Below are 27,876 nucleotides of genomic sequence, written 5' to 3'. Positions count from 1 at the left end.
GATATAAGCAGATTTGCTTATATTCTGCTTATATATGCTTGCATTCAGCTACTGGTAACGGGTTAAGGCAAGAACTTAAAGCTACATGGGTTTTGGAGTATGCTTAAATCTTTATTTATTGGAGTGCAGCTGGAGTCCAAGCAGTTCCAGATTGGCAGAATCATGCAAGCCGTGGAAGAGGTGTCAGAAGGGTAATTGATGGTTGCCCAACCAGTCAGGCACCCACACATGCAGGGTTAAAGTACTGAATCCTGATTTGTCTTTGGGGTCATGACAAGTTGGGAACTGCAGCCAACAACAGCTTTGCTGTTTCTTGAAAGAAAATAAAATGCTTTTTTAAAATGAACTTGTTAAATTTGATGAGGAAGTTCAAAAGCAGAATTTGCAGTTGTTTGGGTTATGGTCTGGTCTCTGCTTAAATTTAGTTCTCTGCAAAAACTCTCCTGGTTTGCAGAGGTAAAGTTGTGAGAAGCTTAGGTACAGCTTTTCAGAAGTTAGCTGTTACCATGCCTGTACAGAGAATCTCCCAAGCAGATTAAGTGCAGTAGCATGGTGTTTATTAAAAGATCCCCTCCACTCATGATCCTTTCAGGTGCTGGGTTCTTGCACTGGCTATACCAAGTGTCTGGAGAAAGGGTCAAACAAATGCACAAGAGCTCTGTATTTGAGTGCTTCACTGTCACTTGAGAAATGCAAAGAAAATGAGGCATTTTTGGTTTATTCAAAAATTACAAAAAAATGTAACACTAGAATTTAAGGATAAGTGAATAATCCCCTTTGTCAAATGTGCTGAGCATAAAGCCTGCAGTGCAATTTTATAAAATAGAACACAGCTTGGATGTGTGCTTAATCCCACTGTAAGAATTGATTCCATTCCTTGAGTCGTCTTCTTTTGGATCTGGCTGGGACATGATAGGAACAGATTCAAGTGCCCTTTTCTTCTGTACTCTGTGCAACACAATTCTGTAGACCCCTGTTACGGAGCTGCGTGCTCCTCTTCCCCGGTTGTTTTGAATGTGCTGTTCTGTGATTCCCAAATCTTCCAGAATATTTTTCACTTCAATTTCTTCTTCTTTGAGTGTACTGACATCTGATAAATACTTTGGATCCAGTTTAAATGTCTGTAAGGGTTTGGGGAACTGTATTCCTTGCATCCATTCACTGTTCATAATCAGTTTGACAGAGTATCGCTTGGTTGGTACTGGCTGAAGGACTCCTTTTATCAGTTTCTGGCAATTTTCTGAGAGACAGGGAGGCAAAGTGTATGTGCCTTCAAGAATGCACTTTTTCAGTTTGCCTACTGTATCTGCCCGGAATGGCATGCTACCTGTCATCATGAAGTATAAGAGGATTCCCAGTGCCCAGATGTCTACATAGATGCCAATATAGTTTTCATCTCGGAAGAGTTCAGGAGCGGCATAAGGAGGAGAGCCACAGAAAGTTTTTAAAGTTTCATCTCTTTTACTTATTGTGCTGAATCCAAAGTCTCCCACCTTAACACAGGTGTTACTGGTGTAGAAGACGTTTTCTGCTTTCAGGTCTCGGTGAATGATATTATTGTCATGCTGTGGAAGAAGAAGAAAAGCTGGTATTGGTTTGTTCCCAAGAAAGTTCTCAATGGCTACCTCTAATTTGTTAATTACCCCATGGGAGAAAGGGAGTTATCTTGGGCAAAGTCAGAAACTAGTATTGCAGTTGGAAGATATAAATAAATTTAACTTAATTCTCCAAAGATAGGAGAAGAATTGAGTAGGGGGAGAAGAAGGATGCTGGGACTTTTTAAGCACAGCAGTCTCAACTTGTTAACTAATCATAACTATTTTCATGAAGCAAATGTATGAGGGCAGTGTGGCTTATTCTACAAGAGACACCTTCATGTGCAAAATACGTTCAAATATGTGCAAAATAAGTTCACAGCACTTGTTTTTGCAGTTACTACATGTAACTTAAAGATTTAAGCATTTAGTTCACCAACTGAACATTATCACAGATAAAGTTGCGACAATTACATTCTGTGATCTAATGTCCTATGAGGAATTGGTGATGGCAGGAGAAAAGGACCATAGACTTGTGCCTCGTAGTATTTCATTTTGCAGGACACCCAAGTTTAGTGGTGTCTTCTAGTTTTAGAAATCTAAAATACATACACCGTAACTTCTACTTTTTTCCCTTGGAAATGTCAGAAGTAGCTAAGGACTCAAACTGAACTTGCTGTCTTAAGATTAAGTAAGAGTTTAGATTCATCTTTGGAATAACTAGAAGGAATGGATGAGCACTCTCTGCTTTATCCTTTGGAGTAACATCGTGCAGTATCTGGAGGCAATATGGCAACCCTTTGGCATCCTATTTCAACTCTCATCAGTAACAGCCAGGGACCCTCTGTCCTTGTGGACTGGCAGCAGTGAGATGGGATTTATGTAACCTGGATGTGATGACTTAGCAAAAGTGAAATGTGCAGAAGCCTTTATGTACAAGTGAGGAGGTTAGCCAGCTCAACAGTCTGTGTTTAATTCTAAGAAACAGATGTGGTGTAATGCTGACACGTAAATTCAGTTCCTGTAGCTGCAGGGTGCCTGTCCTGTGAATAAGGTGTTGAAGCTAATCCACCACTTAAAGTACATACGATCATTTCGTCAAAAACCATAAGAAATGCATGCTGTTTATGTAAGCCACGAGCAGCGTGCGATGCAGTTTCTCTATGTCTGACCTGGGAACACCCTTGTTCCTGACTTCGCCAGAAGCTACTGCGTGGCAAGGAGAACATGAGCCACCGGAGGGCACCCTGAGCCAATTTTAACGAATGCTACGTCTCGGACTTGTAGAACAGTTCTCCGTGTTTTTATTTTTTTGAAGTAGCTGTAATTACTCTGCAAAGTTTAGAGGAGATGTACCGAAGTAGTTAACTGCTCCTTTTCTGCCTTGACAAGGTGCTTCGGGCTCTATACAGATAGCATCATCCTAAGTGTATATACTGAAGACTAGGCAAGAAGTGACTTGCTGGGTCAAACCTCACAGATTTGCATTGAAGTAAGGACCAGGAATTGACAGTCTTTAAGTGACAGACTCCCATATTCATTAATAAGTAAGCCGGATGTTTGCAACACCTAAGCAGCCTCTCTGGAAGCAGAAGAGTGACTGATGCTATGTTTTGAAACAGGGAGAGAAGAAACAAAGCTTTGTTCACTGGTGCCCACAGCACCTTAAAGCAAACGGAACACTGTTGCTAAAAGGATGATTCCACCACCCAGGTGTTCCCCGTTCAGCCTCCTTCTAAAAGCTGTCAACAGAGAGGCAGTAACTCGAGGTGGATGTGAAAACTCTCAGATACATTTAACATAGCTCTTCTGTAGCTGTTTTGCTTCAGGCTGTGGGCCTGAAGTTTTGGCTGACAGTAAACCTACTGTTGAAAGTCAAAAGAAATATCCACAAAATGTACTAAGAGTAGTGAGTGCCTGTGTAAGAGCAACTTACCATGTGCTTCACAGCAGACACAATCTGGGAGAAGATTATTTTACACTCTGTTTCTAGCAGCTTTCCTTCTGTACTGATTTTAGTGAAGAGCTCCCCACCTCCTGCATACTCCATCACCAGGTGCAGTTTTGAAAGCGTCTCCACCACTTCATACAGCCTGATTATATTTGGGTGGTGCAGCTTTTCCATGCTGGATATCTCACGAGACAGCAAACGTTGAGTCTTCCGGTCTAGCTTTGTCTTGTCCAAAATCTTAATTGCAACTTTCTCTGAGAAGAAAAAAATTTTTTCCATGTTGTTAATGCAATAGGTACAAACAGTAATACTATTTACTTACAACTATGTTTGGTTGTAGAAGTGCAGTAAAATTTCTCATTATTAGTATAAACTAAGTTGCAGGGGCCTACCTGCACTCTTCCATACAACCCCTGCCCCTTTCTGTCTAGGACATTCTATTCAGTGCTGAGGAAGCTGAAAGCTGGTAGAGTATTACAAGGGCTGATCAAATCATCTGCCTTGGTGTGCTTCGCTGTGACAGGTCTGAAGGTACAGCATCTGGTTTTGGTGTCCAGTGCTGGTAGAGAAAGTCTGTGCTTTTCTTGTTAGCTCAGAGCTCCTCAGATGAGCCAGGTACTTGGGGGCTAATAGAGGTGCTAAATTTGGGTGCTTTGTTTCAGACCAGACAAACAAACTTGCAGGGAATTTAGAGGCTTTGGCTATTTTATTCTGAGCAGTCAAGTAGAGTAAGTCGCAGGGATCCTGTAAAACAGCAAATCTAGCCAGCATAAGCTGTTCTGGTAATACAAAGCTGCTATTAAGTCCTACATGTTTCTGGAGCATATCTAAAGTGAAGCCACGGGCCATAAACCACATATATATATCTGCAGCTGCACCACATCATCAGGGTAGCTCAGAGCAGTATGAGTAGGTCAGTCACAATTGCCCTTATGTTTCTATATTAGTCTGTAGGTTACAGCTTTTGTCTTTGCTCTTCTGAATACAGCTGCTATTTGAAGGATTAGTCTGGTTAAAACAGGTTTACAGTGGCTTCGTATAACTTGTCAGGACAGCAAAATTAAAATGCATCACAGCAAGAAAAACAACTATTTATTCCTGGCAAGAAGGGATTTCTGGTTTGTTTTGTTTTGTTTTGTTTTTTTCCCTCAAGACTATCTTAGTCAAACAATCAGATTTCTTACTAATTAATCACTTTTAATAAATCTTTTAGAAAAAAAACTTCACCTTGGTTTCTAGTAAGCGGGAATAAATTAGGAAAAAAGGTATTGTTCACTTGTTGCTGTAAGAAAAGAGTGAGAAGGCTATTACATTTGTACACATGTTCTGGTATAAAAGCATTTAAGACTTTTTTACTGAATGTGATTAAGTTTTTAACTCAAGTTTAGTATTTCAGTATACATAAAGGAAATGTTAAGGATACTTATGCATGTAAAGGATACTTACGCGTGTACCTGTACAGATCAAGAAAACGCCACATTTGGTATATTTACATTTTTTTAGTATGATACATGCATCAATTGATATCCCTACTGAAGTGCAGCAGATGCTTGAAGCACATGTGATTCTTGTGGTGGAAGGTGCTGAATTTCCCTTTATGTGCCTGTTTTCAGGAGTCTGTGCTAGTACAGGGCAGTTCTCCCAGCCACACTGCTTCTCTAGGACTTGTTCCGTGCTTTCTAGGGAGCCCCTCAGGGAAGCAAGTACGTCCTGCATGGTGTGGAGGTGGGGTGAACCAGGAGGAAATGCAGCTACTGACAGTGGTGCTGGCAGCACTCTGACTGCTGACCTAGTGAAAGACCCTCGTCATGTTTGTAGTACATTGATCTCTTAAACCAAGAGGGAAGAGCAGCAGCTTGCAGTAGGCTATATTTGCACAACTAAATGCTTACGGTTCTTACAATCTCCACCATGTAATTTCATCATTGCATCTTGATCTTTAGAAATTGGGGATATTTGGGCATTAAAATAAAGTATTCTAAGTTATATTTTTTCCCTTTCATTTTTCTGGAATCTACTTTTCCTCGTGGTCAGTTTCCCTGCAAAGTTTTAAAAGGAAAGAGGAGGGGAAAAAAAATGTTTAGAACTAAGGGCCTGATCCTATTCAAACACCACCATAAATTCAGACCAAGCCCCTTTAAATCTACATCAGTGCAGTTGCAAATGCATGATATGCAAAGAAACCTAGAGTGCAAAAGATCTGGCACCTTCCTTTCCTATTCTGAACTCTTCCTTTCTCCTTCCAAACAATGCTTGGTTTACAAATCCTCTATTACTCTTGCTTAGCAGCTGTGCTGAACAGAAAGGCATTTTTAGCAGGCAGCTTATTTACCAAAATAATTACAAAAATAATTGAAAGAGATTTTGATTGACTATATGCAGTGTATGCTGAGGTCTGAAAAGTGCTAGGTGAAATCTTAGTAAGAGAAACTAGGAAAAGGTTGGGAAATAACTTCAGAAAGAAATGGTGTATGCTGTGATGGCAGAACAAAAAAAACCACAAAACCAAGTTAAAATTGCTTTAAAAAAAAAAGTAAACTGGGTGCCTGGACATTCCTACTTTTCCAATTTGTGTCACGTTAGATGGACTTCTTGCTAGCTGTAAATTTTTGATGCTCTTAATTACTTCTATTCAGCTGCGCTCTCACTCTTCCTTTGTCAGCTGGAAGGCATGTAAAATAAAGGTTATACAGGGCTTAGGAATGTAACAGTCCTTAGCAAGAAACTCCATGGATATCTGGAGAAAATCTCTGCCAAAATTCAGGTTAATATAGTGGGCAATGCCCCTGAATAACACAATACACATAGAAACATAAATCAGAAAAGACCTCTAAGATCATAAAGTCCAACCTGTCAATCCCACCGCTAAATGTTGTCCCTAAATGGCACATCTACACATCTTTTAAATACCTCCAGGGATGGCGACTTCATCAGTTCACTGTGGAGCCCATTCCAAGGCCCAACCACCCCTTTGGTATAGAAATTTTTCCTAATGTCCAACCTAAACCTCAGCCTTCCCTGGCACAATTTGAGGCCATTTCCTCTTGTTCTGTCCCTTGCTACCTGGTAGAACAGGCCAACCCCCACCTGGGTACACCCTCCTGTCAGGCAGTTGTAGGGAGTGAAATGGTCTCCCCTGAGCCTCCTTTTCTGCAAGCTAAACACCCCCAAATTCCTCAGCTTCTCCTCAAAGGACTTGTGCTTCAGACCCTTCCAGAGTTCTGTTGACCTCTGGACCCACTCCAGCGTGTCAATGTCTCTCTTGTAGTGAAGGGTCCAAAACGAATGAAACACAGGATGTGACATGTAGCCTCACCAGTGCCCAGTACAGGGGGACAATCCCTGCCCTGGTCCTGCTGGCCACACTATTGCTGATCCAGGCCAGGATGTCATTGGCCTCCTTGACCACCTGGACACACCCTGGCTCATGTCCAGCTGCTGTCACCAGCACCCTCAGGTCCTTTCCAGCCCCTCCGTCCCAGCCTGTGCCACTGCCTGGGGTTGTTGTGACCCAAGGGCAGGGCCCAACACCAGGCCCCAACACTTGGCCTTGTTGAACCTCACACCACTGGCCTCAGCCCATGGATTCAGCCTGTCCAGATCCCTCTGCAGAGCCTTCCTGCTCTCCAGCAGATCAACACTCCTGCCCAATGTGGTGTCACCTGCAAACTGACTGATATTAATCAAGGCTGGCTCCAGTACTGAGACCTGTGGAATTCCACTAGTGACCAGCCCCAGATGGATGTAACTCCATTCAGCACCACCCCCTGGGTCCAGCCAGCCAGCCAGCCAGCTTTTTATCCAGTGAAGAGAGCACCTGTCCAAGCCATGGGACATGGCATCCGCATCATAGCACCAAAGATTATTCTGTTGTTTTCTAAACAACCAAGACAGCCCTTGAGGGAAACAGGGTTCATCACCCAGTATGATCCTGAAGTTTTTCCTCTTTCTTTCTCTCTCTCTCTCCCCCTCCCTCTGCTAGAAATCACGTGTCCTGCTGCAACAGATCACAAGGGCAACAGAAAAGCACACAGATGTAATTGTTACAAAGGCTCATCTTAGTAAAAAACCAAAATTGTTTCTTTTTTTGATACAGGATGACATGTAAGGAGAGAGACCACACAAAACTGGCAGTTACTGAAGAGCTGAACAGCACTCTGACACATATACCACCCTCCACCACAGAGATCCAAACAGTATTAATGATGAAGCCTTTTATTTACATAATCAGATTTAAAAAAAAGACTTGCGCTCATTAATACTGTGTAGGAACATCATTTCATTGCCAACACAACAATGTGTATCTACTGCAAAAAACAGAATCCTCTTTGTGTGTGGTGGTGGTGAGTGTGTATACATGAATCCCTGTGTGCACGTTCCTGTTCTTCTGTCCATGTACTGTATTTTACTAGATACAGATAAGCTCACAGGCAGAAACAAGTCAGAAAATGTTTATCTTTCTTTCTTCCTTCCCCATGGCAGTTACAAACTTAGCATCAATAAATCAACTCCCTTTCTAGTGAATATTTGAACAAAAAAAGTTAACAAACAAACAAAAGAAAAATAATTTGAGAGATTTCTGTTGAAAAAGAACCTTTTCCAGAAAAAGTACAGTTTTGGTTTTGGTGTTTAGTTTGTCTGAGCAATCAGCTCTACTCAGATACTAAAGCAACCTGTTTCCTAAGTAAGCTCAGCAAGTAAAGGGTTCATCCTGATCAAATTTCTAACTGCCTTTCATTAGCATTCCTTATGTTCCCAGTACAGGAGCAGCACCTCCTCCAACAGTAAGCACAAAACAGTTACCTCTGGAAGAAAAAAAAAAAATCACAGAAGAGGAAACAACTTGTTGTGGGCCAAGTAAAACAGAGATGCTTTGCTGAAACAAGCATAACCAAAAAATCAACACACAGTTAAAGCAACCCTTGGGTGTTGGCAGGCTTAAATGTACTTAAAATTAAGTACCAACAGTTGCCCACTTAGATTCCCAGGGCAGCAACTGCTGCACCCGAGTGACAACTGTGACTTTTCACCCCTCTTATATCTGGGCTGAAAGAGGTGATTAAAGAAAATAACAACAGATAATACAGTTTGGGGGCATATCTTGTTCTCTCACCTGTAAGAGGATGAAGGGAAGGGGAGCAAATCAAACTGAAAAGTAAAGACTGTGAGAAGAAAAGCAAGACAGTAGTGTACAAAGATACAGAGAACACCAGTCACCCTGATGGAAAACAACAATTTCTATTATTGTCAGACAAAGGCAGAAGAAGAAAGAGGACAGCTGATAATTAAAACGAGAAAAATAACTGACAATTCAACACAAACACCAGTTTGGCAATACTAGAGCTTGTTTCCCTGCACCTGTTCCTCCTATAGCCCCATCCCAGCTTTTTACAGTGAAGAACCATCAGCAAATGAGTAGTAAAGTGGGCATAACACTTCTCACCAAAATTACTGTGACCAAATACAATTTTTGTCCATACTAGTAAAATTTATGATGAAACAAAGGAAGCCTTGCTACCTCTGGCTGCAGGCAGGAGCATGCCTGGCCCACTGTCCTGGGCGTTCATCACCTGTATCCCTGCAGGCCAGGCGCTGGGGCAGGGGAGAAAGCAGATGGACAGGGCAGGTTGTAGGAGGGGAGGCACAACACCACACTTCTAAGTGTGGAGTGTTTGAGCCACAGGATGAGATGTGTTAACTCCATGAAGTGCAGTGATGACCTTCTCCTGTAATAGCTTCCATCTAGAGAAAATATGCCTAGTTTCTTTAAAGCCTAATCCAACCCTGAGCATTCATGTATGACTCTGCCTATAGATAAACTCAGTAACATTAAAAAATACACACACACACACTATGTATGTATTTAGGGTTCACACAGCATCTTTCTTCCCATTGGAAGCTATTTATATACAGCACTCAGCATGCAATGGTGCCTACCTTTGGTCAGGGAATGAATTCCAAGCTTCACTTGTGAGAAATTCCCATTTCCTATTTCTCCTCTGACTCGATAGAAGGCAATTCTCTTTCCCAGGGTTAATTCTTTCACCACTTTTTCATTATGAGACATATCCTGCATTAGTTTCTCAAAGGGGGTCAGCCTGTTTTGTCTGCCCTCTTCATCTCCTTCATGGCACTCCAGGTGCCCATCATCTTCTCTGCTGTCCTCATGATGCCACCTGGAACAGCGGTATTTTCCAAGACTTCCTTCATTCACATATCCTGTTGTCATAGTCTATAGGGTAATCACTTCCCCATTTAACAAGATGTCCTGAAGTTTAAATGAAGTAATTCTGTATGAATGTGCAATCCTGCACATTATGGACACTGTGACAAATGCAGCAAAAAAAAAAAAAAATGCAGCTTACAGAAAGTCCAAAGACTAGTTTGAAGATTTGTAAATTTGTTCAAAAACAAATCTGGCACATCTACATATTGCACCTCTTGTTCAAAATCAGAGATAAAACTGGAAGCTGTATACATCCATTCCTCACTAACAGATTTAGTGTGTCAGGATCTTCAGCTGCAAGGTAAAAGAGGCTTTGCAATTAAAACTATGAACTTTGTGCAAGAAAGCAGTGGGGTGCTCACTGTCTATGCAGTACATTTGACACATGCAAAATATTTGACACAAATTTTCAGACTTTAGCTTGATGGTTTGAGAACTAACTTGATAGATAAAGGTCAAACAGAAAGCTGATTAATTGCTCTGAATAAATCTAGATACTTCTAGTTAATTTTGAATAGCTGACCTTAAGAGCGTAGTTCTCCTTAATTCTGGTAGAAGTCCAAAAGCTAACTGTAGGGATTGCCTTTGATTCATTCTTCAGCCTGTGAGCTTGTCACTGTACCTTGGAAATGTCACTTGGTGTTGAAGCCTTGCTGTAACAACTACGTTGCCCCTCTGTTTCTTTCCCATGGTGTGTTCAACAAAGCAACTGATTCTGGAAGATGACAGGAAAAGCATAATCTGTGCACCAGGCAAAAGAAATGCTGCGCCTCAGTATCCCTGCAGTCACATGGCAGGACAATACAGGATTAAGTAACTGCAATGTCACGTTAACCCTCCTTTATTTAGATGAGCTTTCTTTAATGCCTTGAGCCTTCTCAAAATTTTGCCAGACGCGTGATGTTCCTAAGCAGACATATGAAGAAAGTAAAGAAAACCTTTACATAACAGCCAATACACTTCACTGAATGACAGCATGACCCATACTGTTTCACCAGTTTAACTCTGGCAGCACAGACATAGAAGTACTTACCCTAAATACACGAGCAACCACTTACCCTTAAAGCAGCACATCACTTTTTTCTTCTTTACCTTTCTTTTTTAACCTTGAAAAGCAGGAGTTGATCAGCAAATGCTGATCATGCAGCCACACGCCTGAGGGTGGTGAGCTGGGCACGAGAGCTCTGAGACAGCACAGGCAGTGGCATCCCTCACCTCCCCAGCTCTCAGCCTGCAGCACTCCCGACTGGTGGACACGGGAGACACCCGACTGCCAGAGCAGATGCACCCGACTGAGGGGGAGCGAATCAGACCAGTAAGCAACTCAATGCCTGAAGCTTAGGTAGACAGTCACCTAAGGTGCCACACTAGCAGAGGGCATGTGACATTTTGCCAGGTGGAGCTGCCCTCTAAACCCCCCCAATCTCCTGTGTGAGCAAGAGGAAGAGAGGTCAGAGGCACGACCTAAGGGCAAAGAAAAGGCAGCTGATGATGGTTTCATTAAATGGGAACTGGGGTGGCACAGAAGCACTCGTCTGCTCCTTCAGAGAGGCCAAGGTGACTGACCCAGGCTCTGGGACACTGCTCCTTGCCTTGAGACACATTGAAGAAATTTTGCAAGCCACTTCACCTCTCTGTGCTGCAGCCACGTTGCCAACAGACAAATCTGCCTCAGGGTGAGGCAGAAAGCCTGGCTTCTCCTTCCCCTCAGAGTCCGTGACTCTCTCACCTCTCTGAACCAGGGATGCTATTCTTACTGTGTGTGCTGCAAACTTAACTGATGCAGTTTGTAACTGGAACAGAGGGAAAATGTACTTCTTCCAGAATGCCTTCATTACTCTTTTTGGCTTACTCATGTTTGAAGAAAAGGGCCCTTTCATGGCTGACATAAACTTAAAATAATACATAATTGTATTATTCTCTGGATGTAAATAGAGTGAAACTCGTGAAAAATACTGTATGTATACATACAGCCAAATGGCCAAATCCTGAAATTCTTATTAGGGAAGAGACCAAGTGACAAATGAGAAAATTCTTCTGTATTCTCCCACCAAGCTGGTCTTTCTTAGCACCAAATGTTCCCCCTAATTTTATTATTTTATACCTCAGAGGAAAAAATCTATGTGGAAGGACACTCCATCCACAGGAAAACTGAAAACCTAAACCCACACCTTACATTCTGTTTTTCCTCCATTTGGGAAAAGGACGGTTTCTTGCAGGATGGCCTGAATTCTGACCCACAGTTGTTTTCTGCTTTAATCTGTTCGACATCACAACTGTAAAAGTATTTCAGGTAATAAAAAACTCTTTACATGAAATTTCACTATTTCACAGTTTAAATGGTGGATGACACTCTAGCAGAGCAGGGAAGCCACTCATCTGCTGTACAGTGTCACAGCAATTCCGAGGCAGAATTCTGGCCCCATTCTGCTCTTTGATCTTGAGAACAGCAGCACAGGTTGTGCGTATGAAAAGCCTGGAAACCTCCACAAGCAATGTCAGGCATGCCATGTACAAACTATAAACTATTATTTAAACAAGTGTCTTTAGTTGGGCAGTGACATCCTCATAACCAGAGAATAGCTGTAACTTACGGCTATAGCCTCCAGAGTGGCAGGTATGGACAACTGTGCTCCTGCAAAAGAAGAAACACAGAACTACTACCATCTTCTGCAAAAATTATCAGGGGCCTTGCAGTTAACTGGCTGTGCAGAAAAGGCTGACTAAGAAGAAGGATTTCCTTCAAAAAACTTGTGTAGACAAGCCCCTCCTGAACATTCCATCAAAGCACAGAAGGCAGCTAGCCAGTCCACATGGATCACAGAGACAAACCACATGGGAATGCCAGAACCCTGTCAGGACAGAGGAGCCAAGAGAAAGGTAAAACTGCATTGAGGCATCAGCACACAGCTCTTCCTTAATTTGCTCCTGCAGAATTTCTCCTGTGGCTCAACATGCTCTTTTTTAGAGCACAGCCTACCATTAATCTCCCTTTCAGGACTGACGCTTAACTGTCAACCCTGCAACCTCCTGGCACTTGGCCAACTGGCTAGGCTTCCCCTGTCTTTTGAGATGAGCTATTTCAGTATACCTGGTGTTAGCAGTACATATACCATCTATTTATGGCCTACATTCCTTACTGTAATCAAACCCAGCAAAATCTATCCTGGTATCATATAAAAGGGCACTGACTGTAAAAGAAAATAATTCTAAGACAGAGGAAAAGCAAGGAAATCAAGAGTGATCCAAATACAGTGAAGGACCAACAATTTTTTTTCTCCAGTCTGGCTGACTGGTGACCTGAAGAACCTCTCAAGAATTTATCTGACCAAATAGTAACTTTAAAAAACAAAATAAGCGAACAAAAGAAAACCAAAACCAAAACAAAACCACCATAAAAAGCAACACAAGACAGATTGAACAAATGTATCAATCCTTTAAGACCTGTGCCAGCCTAACACTGCTGCAGGCTCAGTTTAAACCCTGCATCACAACTCTGAGGAAGTTCTGAATGAAGGGAAAAAGAATTAAACCAAGAAAGAGATCACTGGGTATACAGACTTTGGTTCCTAAAATCCCATCTTCATAGATATATGAAAAGTGACCTGGTTTTAAGCAGCTTTGAATGGAGCACATGAAAGCACAGAGCAGTTAGACCAGCGCTCCAAGCACTGTGTTTTACAAATTGGTCTCTTTCATTAAACCTGTCTTTCATAGAGGCAAAAAGCCACTTGGCTTTGAGTGCTTAAACTGCTGCAGCTCCTATTACAGTGAATGTGAAGGAAGTCACACTGGAGGGTCTCTTACCACTCATTTTGTCAGAATACCAGGTGGTTTTAATGAGGATGTCACTGGATATTGCAACTCATTCACTAGAGCTCCCTTTTCAGCCCCTCTGCTGTCTAGTTTGAGGAGATGAAGATTTTTAAGGTATTTCCCTAGGGTAGGGGATTAGTTCAATTTTTTTAAATCCCTTGAAGAACAGCATGTCTCGTGGTTAGTAGATTACATGCACCATGCGCCCAGCTCTGGAACAAAACTGAATTTAAAGTAGCAGGGATTTTTTTAAAGTCATCTGCAAGAAAAATATCGACCCCTTTTTTTTAATCATAGCTTTGAAAGTTCAGTTGTTGCAAGAAAATACCAACAACCTAGTATACTCCTGTGTATAGAAGACCTATCTTTTACAGAAGGTGAGAGCTCAGCAGAACAGTCCCCCAAGACCTGTGGCACAGACCACAGGTGACACAAAAGCTCTACTGTACAGACAGACACCACAGGGAAAGTAATAGCTCCACTTCCTTGCTTATGCTCAAGTAATATTGAATGCATGGCTGTTGTGGCCAAAGGAAGTCAACATTTGTTCAAAGTTTGCCCTGAGCACATTTTTTTGATTTACATGAGAAGCACTTTCAGTCTTATTTCTGTGAATGCCAGAAAACAGAATGACTATATAAAATACACCCCAGAGCTTCATGTGAATTGTTAAAAAGACCCAACTATTCAAAATACAAAATATAGCGTGTTTCCAGGCTGAACACAGACTTGTATGTTCCCAGCTCAGGTAGGAGGAAATACTAACAGAACCTCCAGAAACAACCTGCCCTCTCTGCCCAGGCCCACACACCACCCATTTCCATATATCCCAGAATAGCTACTGTTAGCTGGCACAGCATTCCGTTTGCCAGTGATCACTTGATGAAAACCAGACACAATGAACACCATTCTTATCACCTTCCTGCTGTGCCTGGGAATGTTTTGATAACAGCCACAGTGATGAGCCTGGGCTGGCAGGTGGGCAGGGCATCGCTGCTGGTTCTGTGCTGCTGCACTGGACAGGCTGGAACTACGGAGTGAACTTGAGCTGAAGGGACTGTGACCTGTAGATGACATGGGAGCAGGTACCTCTCAAAGTGTCTGTGGCTGCGGTTGTGACTGTGCCACAGCAGGTTCACCTCTGGAGGTATTACGACTCATGGAGGCCACACTGGAGTTGGTGCACCTCAAAGGGCTGTGCCTGAGTGAATCTATGCCGCAGCAGGTATAGCCCTGAGGAGACTGTGGCTCACAGATATGGCTCCACTTGAAGCAGGTGCAGCCCTAAGGCACTTCAGACTATGGGTAAATCCAAGCTGCAGCAAGGGCTCGGGGAGCAATGTCAAACCATGACATGTTGGACTCGATCGCCTTAAGAATCTTTTCCAGCCTAAATGATTCCAATGTTCTTAGCCTAAGACATAGCATTGTTTTCCCACAAATATTAACAGGGAATATTAACATATGCATCAGCCCTGGCTGAAACAGAACATAAACACCTTCAAGGCTTCTGTACAAAACCTCACTTTTGGCCACAGCACCAAGAAGGGAAGCAGGAAGAGATAACAAACAGTTGCACAATGAAATCCTGTTCTACACGCCATTATCAAACCAAAAAAACCCAAGAAATCCTGGTGTAAAAAGAAAAAAACAGCCAAAAAATACCCCTCCCCACTGGAACACACTAACTCTTGCCTGCAAGTTAATTCTGTAATTGTGACTTAGAGCAGATGACAGGGGACTCTGCAACCTATTTAGAAGTTTAATAAGTCTGAGCCCTTCATACTGAAGTAGAATACAGGTGGATGCTTACTCAAGTGTCCCCTAACCTCAGCAGAAAGACTAAAACCTTCATCTTTTGTATTGACCCCACAGTCATTCTGGGATGGATCCCCAAAGACAAAAACAATTACTTAGAACCTGATGGAACAGGATCTCTCAAGGCTTTTACCTGACCAGCCCATTGCCAGACCTGCTGACTGAGCATTACCCAGCACAGGTCACTGCAGCACAAAACTATAGATCTAAGCAACCTCCCACATTTATTTAGTCCAACTTCCTTCTTGCCAAAACCAGAAATGAGAAATAGAGGAAAACCACACTGGTGTGCCCTATTCTGTGGTCCACCCCTAAAAGGTCTCTCCATGATCTTCAACAAGCAGTCACTGGCTGTGTCCAGGAGTGCTACAGCGTGACCCACAGAGACCCATGCAGAGGGACCCCCAGGCTGGGCCAGCACAAGCATTCACCCACTCAGGTTGCCAGCGCCTGTGTGGCAGCAGCAGCTCAGGGAGTCCTGCAGGGCCACTGACAGGCACTTCATGCAACACTGGTGTCAGGGTGCAGCACAAACTCACCTTCCCACCTCCCCAGGGGTTATCTGCTGACAGGCTGGAGTAAGCTCTTGGCGAGATGAAGGAAGGCTGCAGAGAGCCCTCAGCAGTCAGAGCTTACATAACCCTACCAACACAGGTTGGGTGCCACCCAGCTAGTGGAGTCTCACATCAAACCCGCTGTCTGCAGTGTACAGGGCATATGGAAAAGATAATCAAAGCATAGCAATCAATGTAACATAAACAGTACCAAGCAAGTACATTAAGACTTGTGAAATAGAAACTAAAATGGGGGAGGGGGGGGAACTCCTTTCATCCTTTCACAGCAATGCTGATAAAACAGCTAGAAAGAGAATTAAAATTAATTAGTCTTTGAATTGTGCAGAAAATAGCATTAAAAACAAAGAAAAATAAGAATTTATTAGTAGAACCCATTGATTTTCCAGGTCTTTGAAATACATGGGAGGGATTAATTTGAAGTCTGACTGTATTTTGAAATTAAATTTTCCCTTTCAAAACTTTAGCCTGGCCAGTCTATTTTGTTTCCTTCTTTGACGTATAATGCAAATGAGGTCAATTTAACTCAGAATTGTTCTTCCAAGATAAAATCAATTTCCATTAAGTATGTATTCTGAGTCAACAAACATGCAACGAAGTCTTTATTAGCCTTTTAAATAACAGAAAAAAATTACATCCAATTTGGTTATTTCACTAAAATTTAGTTTCACTCATTTTTCAGTGAGAATAAAATAAATCCTCTGGATAAAGCAAGCTATAGTCCAAGAAGTAAGAAACAGGCAATACTTAAGAGTCCTGCCGAAATCACTGAAGAAATCAGTTTTCACTTACATCAAGAAAATGATTGCATATTTAGGCAGATATGCATTGCGAAGAAGATGGCCTGCAATAAAAACATACTATCATTTTCAAGGAAGAGAAACCTAAAATGTGCTCTCATACAAGGAAAGCAGAAAGTGTTCTGGCTTATATTGTCTATCACAGTTTTCTTTCACTACCCCCCACTTACTAGTTGGGCCTTAGCAAATAGAAACAACTCTGGCTGATTACCTCTTACAAGGTAATCAAATTCAGTTGCATCACTCTATATGCACGACTCAAAAGTACTGAGTACTAAAAGGCTAAGCATTCTAAGGTCATTTTTCAATGTAACTGGACAGAATATAAGCAGCTGATATTATTCTCCAAAGACCTACTTGAAAATATATAAATCCTGCACTGCACTTTGAAATATACTTTATACTGACTGGAGTTTCCAATTGTTCAGAGTAATGTCTAAGACACTTGATATTTACCCTGAGTCAGTATTAACAAAACACTGCATTACAGTAATTATATTAGTCACTAATAGAAGACACAGATTTAGAAATATAGTACCCACATAAAAGTGGTAGGAGAGCAGCATCATAAAGACTGTCTGCTTGGTTTTAAAAATGCTGAAGAATTATCCCCTGAAACTGTTGTTGCAACTTCTCTGCCCCTGCCAATTTTAAACATCCCAAAGTGACTGCAGCTTTGAGAACTTCTAGAGCTTTTAGAGAATAAAAACCTAGACAGAAACACAGGTATTTGTATTTTTTATCTGACTGACCATCAGACTGGAAATGTCTAGAACATACCAGAAAACAACATGGAAATGGAAAACGGTCCCAGACATATTTCTTGAGTAATTTGTGAGTGAAGCATGTTCTCAGAAGGGGTCCCCTTGCCATGCACACGTCCTTCACACCAGCTCCCATCTCTGGAGCTCTATTTGGGTACCACATGCTGAAAAACCTCTGCATGTGGCAGTGCACTGCTACCAGGTTTGCCATCTGTATGACCTCCCCAAGCTTTGCAGGCACAGAGCCACAGAGCAGGGGAATAAGCACAAGCTCCCCAGTGTTGCTGAAGCTTTGATTAACCTCTGGAAACTGCTTAATGCACAGCACATCTTCAGAACATGGCAAGGAGCTTAGCAGGAAGAAATCTGATCTTATTTGACAGGTTGTAAGTTACTGATCTCTGCGTATCAAAGAAATCTTGCTCACCAAAGATTCCTCTTCCACTGGATTGAGAACAGAAGTGAAATTAGGATAGGCATTTTTGAAACTGGGGCCTAGAAGCAGTACAAAGGGAGCAAGAAACATCCAAGACAGCCTGCTGCAGATTGAAATGTCCTATCAGCTTAATCACTGTGGTGCACAACTAGGATCCTAAGTGAGGGATATTAACCCAAACAGGATAGAGCGCAACTCTAGATTTTGCTCTTCTTTTGCAACTTTGGCTTCAGTGCTGCAGCTTAATGCTTTGCATGCATCCTAGGCTTCTTTTAGGACCCTTTTTTTTTTCCCTTTTTAACTGACCTGGTTTTGGAGCACTGAAAAATTCATAATGCTGTCTCAGACTGAATTTCCAAACGCAGCAGTATGTGCCAAGAAAGTTGCCAGCACATTTAGGCAACTGACCTCTCCCGATGCGAGGATCAGCAGAGCAGACAGTGTTTGAGGGCAAGCACAGACCAATACCTGGGAAACTGCAGAAGAGGAATACTTCAGAGCTCCAAGCAATACAGACCTTGCTACTGATCCACTGACAAAGTCAGTGAAAAATCTGTTGCATCTCAAAGCCCTAAAACCCATCCTACTTTTCATATCACATTTAAACAGTGAAAGCCTTCCAGAATTAAATTAATATTAATGTTAATCAATTTGGCTAGCATTTAATTTCATTAGCTAATCTTATAGACATTTGTTGAGCATCTGTCCTGGAACTCAGACTATTAATAATAACAATAATATTGTTATTATTATTATTATTGCTGCTGTTCTCATTACTATTATTACTGTGAAAATGAAGGGTTATGTGAACTATGTTCCATTAGAAAGAATAGTGCAAATCTGAGTAAAAAAGATCATAACATTTACAGCTGGTATTTTGTTAAAATGGTGAAGAGTAACACATTCAATGTTCAAGTTTAGGGAAGAGATTTTTGACAAATCTGCAAAAAAGGAAATTAAGAAAAAAATCCATGGTATTACATGTAACTATTATTACTCTACGGTATTACACAGATACTAATTACATTCCACGATTTCAAGGAGTATAGGTTCAGTAAGGAAGCAGAAAGCAAATAACATGCAGAAGTACAGCACAAAAAAATTTTAGAACATCTTTAAGCCATAATCTTCCCTGCAAGCATCCACTCCCCTGATGCAGTTCTGTGAACAACAACCATTCACATAACACAATCCAAAATCCCAAGTTTATTTAGCAGTCTATAGGTAAGAGACTCCAGTTTCTCACCTTTCCTCAATCTTCTCCCTGAAGAAATCTGCAGGAGAATTTATCCAGAAATGTATCTGAGACTAGAGGCATGCAGATGACTTTATAAGCTATTCCTATTAGACTAAAGTTCTAAAATAGCAATCTATTTTAAAGTAGACAACAATGTAATGCTGCTAGCATTTCATTCACTGACTAATCTATCCCGGATTTGCTTAATGCTAACACCCCGTTCCAGCAGCCTTCTATCAGTTCAAGGAAAAGCAGCTGTTTGAGTGCAGCAGAACTCAATGAAAAGCAAAAAAATCTAGTTTCATTTTACTTTGTAAAGCAGGGGGAAAAAGACAATAGGAAAACAATCAGTGGAACTAGTTCGCAACTAGTGTTTAGGAGAAAAGAGAAAGAAAACAGAAAGAAAATGGACAGAGTCAAAGTATTATAAGGGTCTATACTACTTTAATGGTGAGAATTGCTTGAGCACAACTTATTTTTTCCATTTATGACTAATTAAACTATAAAACCTATTGAGTGGGAGTTTTGTTGAGACACTTAAGAATGAAACTGCTGTTTAAGTGGTATGTACATGAAATTATATACAAGCAGGAAAACATACTGAGAAAAAAAAAAGGCTTTAAAACCATAATGATGCCTTTGTATACTACTAAAGGCAACACAGTGTCACTAGCGGTTCATGTGATTGTACATTTAAAAACATCAAGTTATAAGACCTGCTAAGGTTTCTAGGACAGCTTTTGCCAATAGGGGAAAATGGGAACAAGAAATAAGTGAGGAACAGTCTGTTCAGTTTTTCCAAACCCAGCAGGCTAACACCAGGAGGCCAGCAAGATAAAACAAGAAATGCTTAATGTGGCCCTGCAATCTGAACAAATTGCATCTGGCATTCCAGAAGGTCACAATCTCTCAGGACAAACTCTGACTTATCAGGTGCTTATGCAGGGCAGGATGTCACCTGCTGTCAGGATGACAGTCAAAGCCTCTGGCAGTAAAAGGCGTAGTTCTCATGCGCCGGGTGCATCACCCCAAGCTCAAAGGCATGATGGCAACAATTTCTCTCAAGAAAGGGCACCCTTTCACCTTCCTGATTATTAAACAAAAGCATCACAAGGAACTGCAGCAGCAAGACCAAAATCTTTTTACTCTTCACAGCATTTTACAAATGACATCATATCATTTTAGCACCACAGTGACAGCAGGAAACAGGTCAGGAAATAAAGACATGCAAAGAGGTGCATGTTGTAACAGCTGTATTTTCAGGTAAAAGCGGATTGATTTGTTTCACCTCCTATATCCTCAATCTAGTAAACAGGTTCCATTAAGAGCCTGCAGCCTCTCAGGAAGCATATTCATGATCAGCTCTGAAGAAATTTGAAGAAATTCTCCAGCAAGCATCACAGAGTAGACACAATACTGTCCATAATCTTACCTGGTGATGTACCAGAGCTAGAACAGCGTGCTTTGCTGGCACCAAGATTTTCAGCCTTAAAGATTAACTGATTTTTCTGGTTCTTCCAAAGGTCTCTGACTGAACCTTCACTGACAATATTTACTCTTGTGTCTCTCCACGGCAGCAGCATTTCTCAGTGCCATAGCACTAGCTGAGAGACAAAAAGAAAGAAAATGCATGTCTTTTGCATCCTCTTCATATAATTAGTACTTAACCCAGCTAATCACACCATTTAATCTGATGACACCATGCACAGCTCAACAGGACTGAAAAGAGATTATTCTCACAACCTCTAAAGCACAGGCCTGGCATAATTTGATTAACTGGGCCAAATAACTTCATACATTTCTCTCATGTCTCTCAATGTCTCTCATTTTTAAACCTAGGGGCACGCCTAACCACTCAAAAGGCAAAGATACAGTTATTTACCATTCTACTATTTAACACTGTAGAGCTATTTATTCAACATAAAAAACCCAGAAAACCATTAACTTGAAAGCCCACACCCAATTCAAAACCAGCATCAAGCCTATATCCTGCACCTCTTGCACTCTCAAAATAGAATTCCACAATTTTTCACAGAAATGATACAGAACTGCACACATACACCATTTGTGTGCATTGTTGAATCCAAAGCCAAGCAAAAAGACAACCTCTCCTTGGCTGTGCTCTCTTCTTGTTCATGAAAATTAAATCAGATGTGCACACAGACTTACTGTTCACTCTAGACAATGTCACAGTTCCTGCTTTTTACTCCTGATAATGATACTCCTAATATTCCTTTAAGATGTTTTACATATTTTTCCTTTGTAACAAAAAATGCACAAAAATTACTGCTTGTATGTACAATTCACTCTACAGAAGTAAAAGTTAAGCCAACAGCTTTAGTGAATTGTTACTGTATGCCAATCACACACAGATGACCACAAAGTTTTTTAAATTGTTGAAATTGAACCTTAAAGATTGCTAGAACCCAACTGTTAGCCTGACAGACTAAATGGAAACAACAGAGTCTCATTTCTGATGAAGATGGGATATGTTCACCTTTTCTATTTTAGTACCAACAATGGAATTTCTCATCATGTAAAGGAGTCTTAACAATATATTTACTAATTCTGGAAGTTCTTATTACAGCACTAAATGTAAGACAGAATTCTGAGCTTTGAAAAGTTTTGCAATACTACTGAATCAGATGAAAAAAACTTTATACACGGACTTCTCATACAGCTTGATGAAGCTGAGTTCCCTTCCTTCAGCCCATATGGGAACTCCAACTCTAACAGAGTTTTCATGCAATTATTATTTCAGAGTAATTTAGACTTTCTTTTAATTCTGATTTCTAACTTAGTAAGTCAAGGAAGACAGAAAAAATACTGTTAATAGAGGCATTTTTTCATCGTTCCTCAGTGGTTTCACTAGGTGACCTAGTGTTTGCACTCCAAAAATCAGACAAAACATGGACATCTTTTGAGCACGTCTGTATCACTTCTGTATTGAAATGCATATGTCAATCCCTCTATTGGCAGAATGTCTTACACAGATGAAAATTACAGTAGCAGATGTAAAACTTCACTGTACAAATAAAACATGAGACCAAATAAGCTTTAAAACTTCAGAGGCTGTGGCAGACATCTCCTGTTCACATTCCTGAAATCCCTTTCATACACCATGCTGTATTTACTGCTGGGAGGATTAGTGGAGACCAAAACCAAAAGCGAATTCCCAGTGCTAAAGCTGCCAAACTTCACAAAGCACTTCTGAAAGATAAAATTTCTGGGGAACTGTATTGCAATTGTCATTTCAGTGTCTATCAGCTGAAGCAGGTACATCTGGACAAAAACAAGTTCCATATGTTTTTAAACAAAACAAACAAAACTAACAGAACGCAGGCCAAAAGAGCTTCTGCAAAGTAGTCTCATGACTGGAGCACTTACTCAGACCTTAGTGGTGTGTTTGAATCCCTATCCTGAATCCAGAAGAAGGGATTCAGATGCAGTCTTTCAACATACAGAAGAACACTGCTCAACTATCCTACAACTATGCTTTGAAAACCATTAAAGCAAATTTCTAGAAAGCTGGAGAGGGCAGTTCAATGACTCTGATGCAGATTCATGGACCAATTTACACACAAAGTTATGTATGAAACTATTACACCCTCATGTGAAGGAAAGCTAAGAAATAATTTCTCAGCATCAAGCTTATGGGCACAGCTCTATGGAAAACACTTGAAAAAAGTAATGTGATTGTTTAGCAACAATCTATATTGCTACAATGAACCCTCGGTTTCAACGTGTTTGTTAAGTACAGAGTTTCAGCAACTCCAATCTATATTCCCATATATATTCATTATACTTTGCTTAATGTCTACATTTTCATGTCATGTGTAGGGCTACAGATATTTCTTAACTTCAATCTTTCATTTTTCTACCAAACAGGATCTCAGATAGTCATCGGATCCTAGGTTGCCAAAAACCAGCAAAGAGGATGATATAATCCACATCTGGGAAAAAGGCCAAACCCAGCTCTTACTGATGCTCCTGCTCTTGGATTCTTAAGGGAAACCTGCATTTTAATTTTTTCTACTTAGCAAGGTATCAGCTGTTTCAAGTGATATCAAGCAGCCCAAAGGGGGTTGGGACAGAAAAGCATGAGGGATTAAAAAAAAAAAAAAAGCCAAAACCCAAAACCCCAAGGAAGAATAAGGACAAAGATATTGAAATAAAATACTTTTGAAAATCATTACTTCTGCAAAAAGTTGTCCATCTTAATTAAAAATGAACTGGTGTCAAGAGAAATGGAGCTGATTACACTTCAAATTAAGATAAAAATTAGCCACTGATATTCTGCAGAGGAGCTGACACTTTGCACTAGTACTACTTCTGAACTACTTTCCTTTGATGTTTTTTCAAAATCTGATCCTTACAGAATCTGAGCGTTTTTCAAGCTGTCATGGATGTCCCCAGCCTCAGGACAGCTCTCCAGGGGCAGCCCGAGCCTCTGGGTGACACCTGCAGAAACGCAGTTCCAGTTACAAACACAAGCCCTTAACGCTGAGAGCGCAGCGGCCCTCTGCCCTTGCTGCAGCAGCACCGGTAAAGGAAACCCAGGCTGAATGTCTTCCCTTCCAAGACGGGGATACAACACGTACAGCCACAAAGGTCTGCAGTGTCTGTGTTTAGCGTGGTGGTGCAGCTCTGCAATGCATCCACACCCCAACCAGCTGTAGGCTACGAGACTGGGGCAAGGTGTTGGTAAATGCTTCACTGCTTTTCTAAGAAGCTCTTGCCAAGAGTGGGAAGCACCTCACTGAGAGTGGCTGAACATCCCTGGAAAACTGAAATCTCTTGTGCTCCTGTGGCATGCTTTTTGGTAGCTTAAACAACCCTGCACACTGCTGACAATAAGTAAAGCAAGACTTTCCTATTAATTGCTAATGAAAATGTGCCACTGGGAATTAAACACTGACTACTCAGTGATCAGCTCTCCTTCGGTGCAAGTATGCCATGCTTGGCCAGAGAAGTGGAACTTCATTTCAGAGCAAAGCCCCAGACTCAGTCCTACACCATAAATTTTGTGCCTCCTGATTATTGGACCAGACCTGGGCACAAGCAGAAACACTCTTCAACCTGAGTTCTGGAAAACCAAGCTCCTGAATGAGGATTCTGTGGGCCCCGTAACCAAAGAGAAAACTCCAAACTTACACCACTTCACTGTGTGTAAAAATGAAACTAAAAATGAGAAGCACTGTTACACTCTCCTACTATAATTACGAGCCCAGTGCCATGCTGCCCCTCTCAGACAGCAATTAGCTCAATTCACGGTGGCCTGCCAGGGCAGAGAAGACAACGGGCAGTACAATCCAGTCCTGTGGAGAAAGAAAAATGGATTTTTTTCAACTGGGCTGTATAAAAAAATGCCCCATCTACAGGCCTGCTGTAGAGAACAGGCCAGTCCTTTTACACAAACACAGCCTCTCAAAGAGGCCACCTTGCACATGTGAACTCAACCTGCTCACCTTGACTTCATGAGCGCTTTCTCAAACACGGAAGTTCATAAGTACATTTCAGCAAGCTACAGGAAATACAACAGAAATAATAATACAGTAATTAAAAATAATAAAAGAGGGATCAAGTCACACCAGTAGTAGCTGTCCTGAATTGTTCAAAGACAGGTGAGTTTTCAAGCACACTCTAATTGCCTTGCAAGTAATAAGTTTTCTAAGTTCCTTCCAGATTAAACACATTCTTATTTTGCAATTAGGGCTTTAAAGTCATGATAGTATCAGCACACATTGCTGCACAGCGTAATAACCAGATTATCTTAATGAGGGACTAAAGAGTCCTTAGACATCTGATACAATCTCTAAAACATAAATGACATAATTCGGACTGATTACTTATTATAAACACCTGAAAAACATGCGGCTTGGGACACTGAGGCAAGTCATACACTGCCTTTACAACAAGAAATTGCTCCATGTATCTGATAAGATCGGAGATTTATTGGCTGGACTCTATTTCCAGGAAAGCGAACAGAGAGAATTTAATCCAGCTGTTATCTATCTGCTCAGAACTGACGATTTAATTTGGAAACTCGATTAAACTGCACGCACAGATTAATGCACTGCTGTACAGCTGCATGGATTTATGATTGTCAAGACAACCAGCAGAAAATGTATCCCAGTAATCCTCCTCACACAGAGCTGATCTGTCTCCATGCAGCATTAACAAGATTTATCACTAGCACAGACATACTTGCAATGATTTCATTGCAGATATCCAGACTGGTATAATCTCTAAATCTCCCTGAATCTTAAAATACCAATTCGCAACCAAAAGAGAGGCTCAGATAGTGCACTAATGCTTAAAGCAATGAAAATCCTTGGATACTATCTGAAATATGTAATTTCTTAGAAAATATCAGTGGTTTTCCATTAATTTTAAAGGGTACTGAGTAAGTTTGTGTTTATGTTACTAACATAAGAAAGTGAGTATTACCCTATACTTCCCACATTAGATATAGTCCTCTCATATTTCAAGCAAGGGATACACTGATTTCTATTTTGGAGTTACCTTTCTTGATAACTTGTTTTCCTTGTAATGAGAAGAGTCTGGTTTTATGCTTCAGGAGAGAAAGCCAGAAAACTGGACAGTATTTTCAGTTCCACTACTGCCTATTTTCTGTTCCACTGCTTGCAGTTATTTAGTCTGTGTAACCATAAAAAATACTCAACAATTTTTTTTAAAAGGGGAAAATAAAAGCCATTTAGGTACTTTACAGGAAGTGTTAAGAGGCTGAGCTAAATAATATCTGCCAAGCATCCTAAAAGAGGGCTGTCTATGCATGAAGGACTACTTTCTTCTAAACACACAGAACATGCTGGAGATTTTCTCAGTGCTAGCCAAGAATTTCCAAGGTTGAACTTTATTTCCCAACTCTCAGTAAACATCACGAAGAGAAGCAAACATGCCTGACTTCTAGGGCTTTGCAACAACACTGGAGGCCAACACTGGCCATGAAAAAGTTGTGTGATATTCCCGCTCTAAGTTAATCTCATCACTTGTGAGTACGGTTCAAAATCATGAGCTGTCCTTTGTTGTGTTCCTCCACCCCAGTGTAACTTGGCCTCTAAAAAAGAGCAACAACCCCAAATCCTCCCACAAAGAGCACCTTTTCAGTGTGTATCTTACAAGCATCTCTGTCATATGTGCTTCCCCCAGAGAAAGCACCACAGCTGCCACAATGCTGCATCTCCTTGGGTCAGTGCCTCATTGAGTGGGAACTTGCAGCGGCCCAACTCCAGAGCATCTCCTCAGTGGTGAAGTCCAGAAAATCCTGCCATGAAGTTCAACTTACAGGAACCAAATAAAACCCCTTTTTAGTGAAGGGCCAACACATCAGTTTATTGCAATGTGGTTGCAGTATGAACAACCGAATTTTTTTCCAGTGCAATTTAATTGCCTTCAAAACAGCACCAGTACATCGGAATGTATTTTAATGAATTATTCATATTTGCAATAGTGCAGATCCTGTGTTAGTTCATAAAATCACTGTTTTTTTCATCTGGAAAAGCTAAGGACTCCACAACTGGACATTTTTTAAATATCCCAGAGCTGCAATTTTCAAAACATTCTAAAAAGATTCCAAACAAGCAACTGTAAGAATAGGAAAACTGGCATATTCAAGTATTTTATTTCCTGATTCCCAACAGATCGACTGTCTAGGACTAATTAAAATGCTAGTCCTGACCTCTTACTGGTTGGATAAGGCACTATTTAGAAAACAAGTATCATTGAATGCAAGGCACTTGACGATAAAATTAAAATGTTCAGGAAAAATAAATAAATTCAACCAAATTATTTGCTCATTTACATTCATGAGATTGCTCAGGCCGTGGAACTGCTATAGACCTGACAAAATATTTTAAAAGAAATTACCTAGCACAAGAAAAAATATATGTAATTTAGGACCCTTTTCGATAGAATTGTATTTCTTAAATTCAGGTGCAGTTTTTTAATATACACATGAACAAACACAAATATCAGAGAGAAAAATCTCTGATAACCAGCACCAGTTTTTAGTTTCCCTGAGCTGGGACCACCTGAACAGGCTGAAGAGCTGCACACTCATGATGCCAACACACCTACTTGGTACAGATGAACTGGGATGCCAGACTATGTCCTTAAAGGAGAAGGTCCTGAAACTAGAGGTTTGCTCTGACGGGGACTGTCCCTCCCGCTCTGAAGTTGTCGAACAGACTGCACTGTCCAAGGAATTAACAACCCAACCTAGAAAACACTGCACCGTGTCCCTGCTCCTCCCACAGAACTAGTCGGCTAGTCGGGTGTTTTGTAGCTCAAACACGGGATGAGATTTCTTTGAATCAAAATGTTTTTCCAATTAGTCCCAAGTGTGAGAAGGTGTCAGATAAAACACGGGTATGCCTCAAAGAATCCGCATGTAAGTAACAACTGGAACGCGGGGCTCACACCGAAAGACAGCTCAGCATTAGAAAGATGCGGGATGCTGCACCCGTAATCTCTTCGGGAAAAATCGCAGAATCGCTAGGGTTGGAGGGGTCTCTGGAGATCATCCGGCCCAAGCCCCTGCCAAGGCATGACCACCTGGAGCAGGTGAGACAGCACCGGGTCCAGATGAGTTTGGAGTGTCTCCATGATTCCACTTCGCCAGTGTACTTCCTCTAGGCAAACCAACACACATGGTAAAGCAGCAGCGACGAGGTGTTACTGAAATTAGCAAACGCCTCC

At 41.2% G+C, this 27,876-nt stretch overlaps 1 protein-coding gene across 11 annotated transcripts; it reads right to left on the bottom strand.

Moving 5' to 3' along the window:
• Nucleotides 1-90: 90 nt before the first annotated feature.
• On the bottom strand, nt 91-27,870 carry NIM1K (NIM1 serine/threonine protein kinase). Of its 11 annotated transcripts, XM_017730267.1 has the most exons (7): nt 27,256-27,870; nt 20,588-20,759; nt 18,327-18,394; nt 10,236-10,427; nt 9,424-9,810; nt 3,472-3,740; nt 91-1,565 (listed from the first exon to the last, which is right to left on the bottom strand). In XM_017730267.1, the coding sequence occupies exons 5-7, from the start codon at nt 9,713-9,715 to the stop codon at nt 816-818; spliced, it is 1,311 nt and encodes a 436-aa protein (XP_017585756.1). In that variant the 5' UTR covers nt 9,716-9,810; nt 10,236-10,427; nt 18,327-18,394; nt 20,588-20,759; nt 27,256-27,870; the 3' UTR covers nt 91-815. The 11 variants fall into 11 exon arrangements, with proteins under 11 accessions (XP_017585756.1, XP_017585754.1, XP_017585757.1 ...); XM_017730265.1 differs by lacking the exon at nt 18,327-18,394; XM_017730268.1 differs by lacking the exons at nt 20,588-20,759; nt 27,256-27,870 and adding an exon at nt 19,165-19,325.
• Nucleotides 27,871-27,876: the final 6 nt, after the last annotated feature.

Source organism: Corvus brachyrhynchos, unplaced genomic scaffold, assembly GCF_000691975.1.
Source record: "Corvus brachyrhynchos isolate BGI_N302 unplaced genomic scaffold, ASM69197v1 scaffold42, whole genome shotgun sequence".
Lineage (NCBI taxonomy): Eukaryota > Metazoa > Chordata > Aves > Passeriformes > Corvidae > Corvus > Corvus brachyrhynchos.
This window is presented reverse-complemented; position numbering and strand designations above follow the sequence as displayed.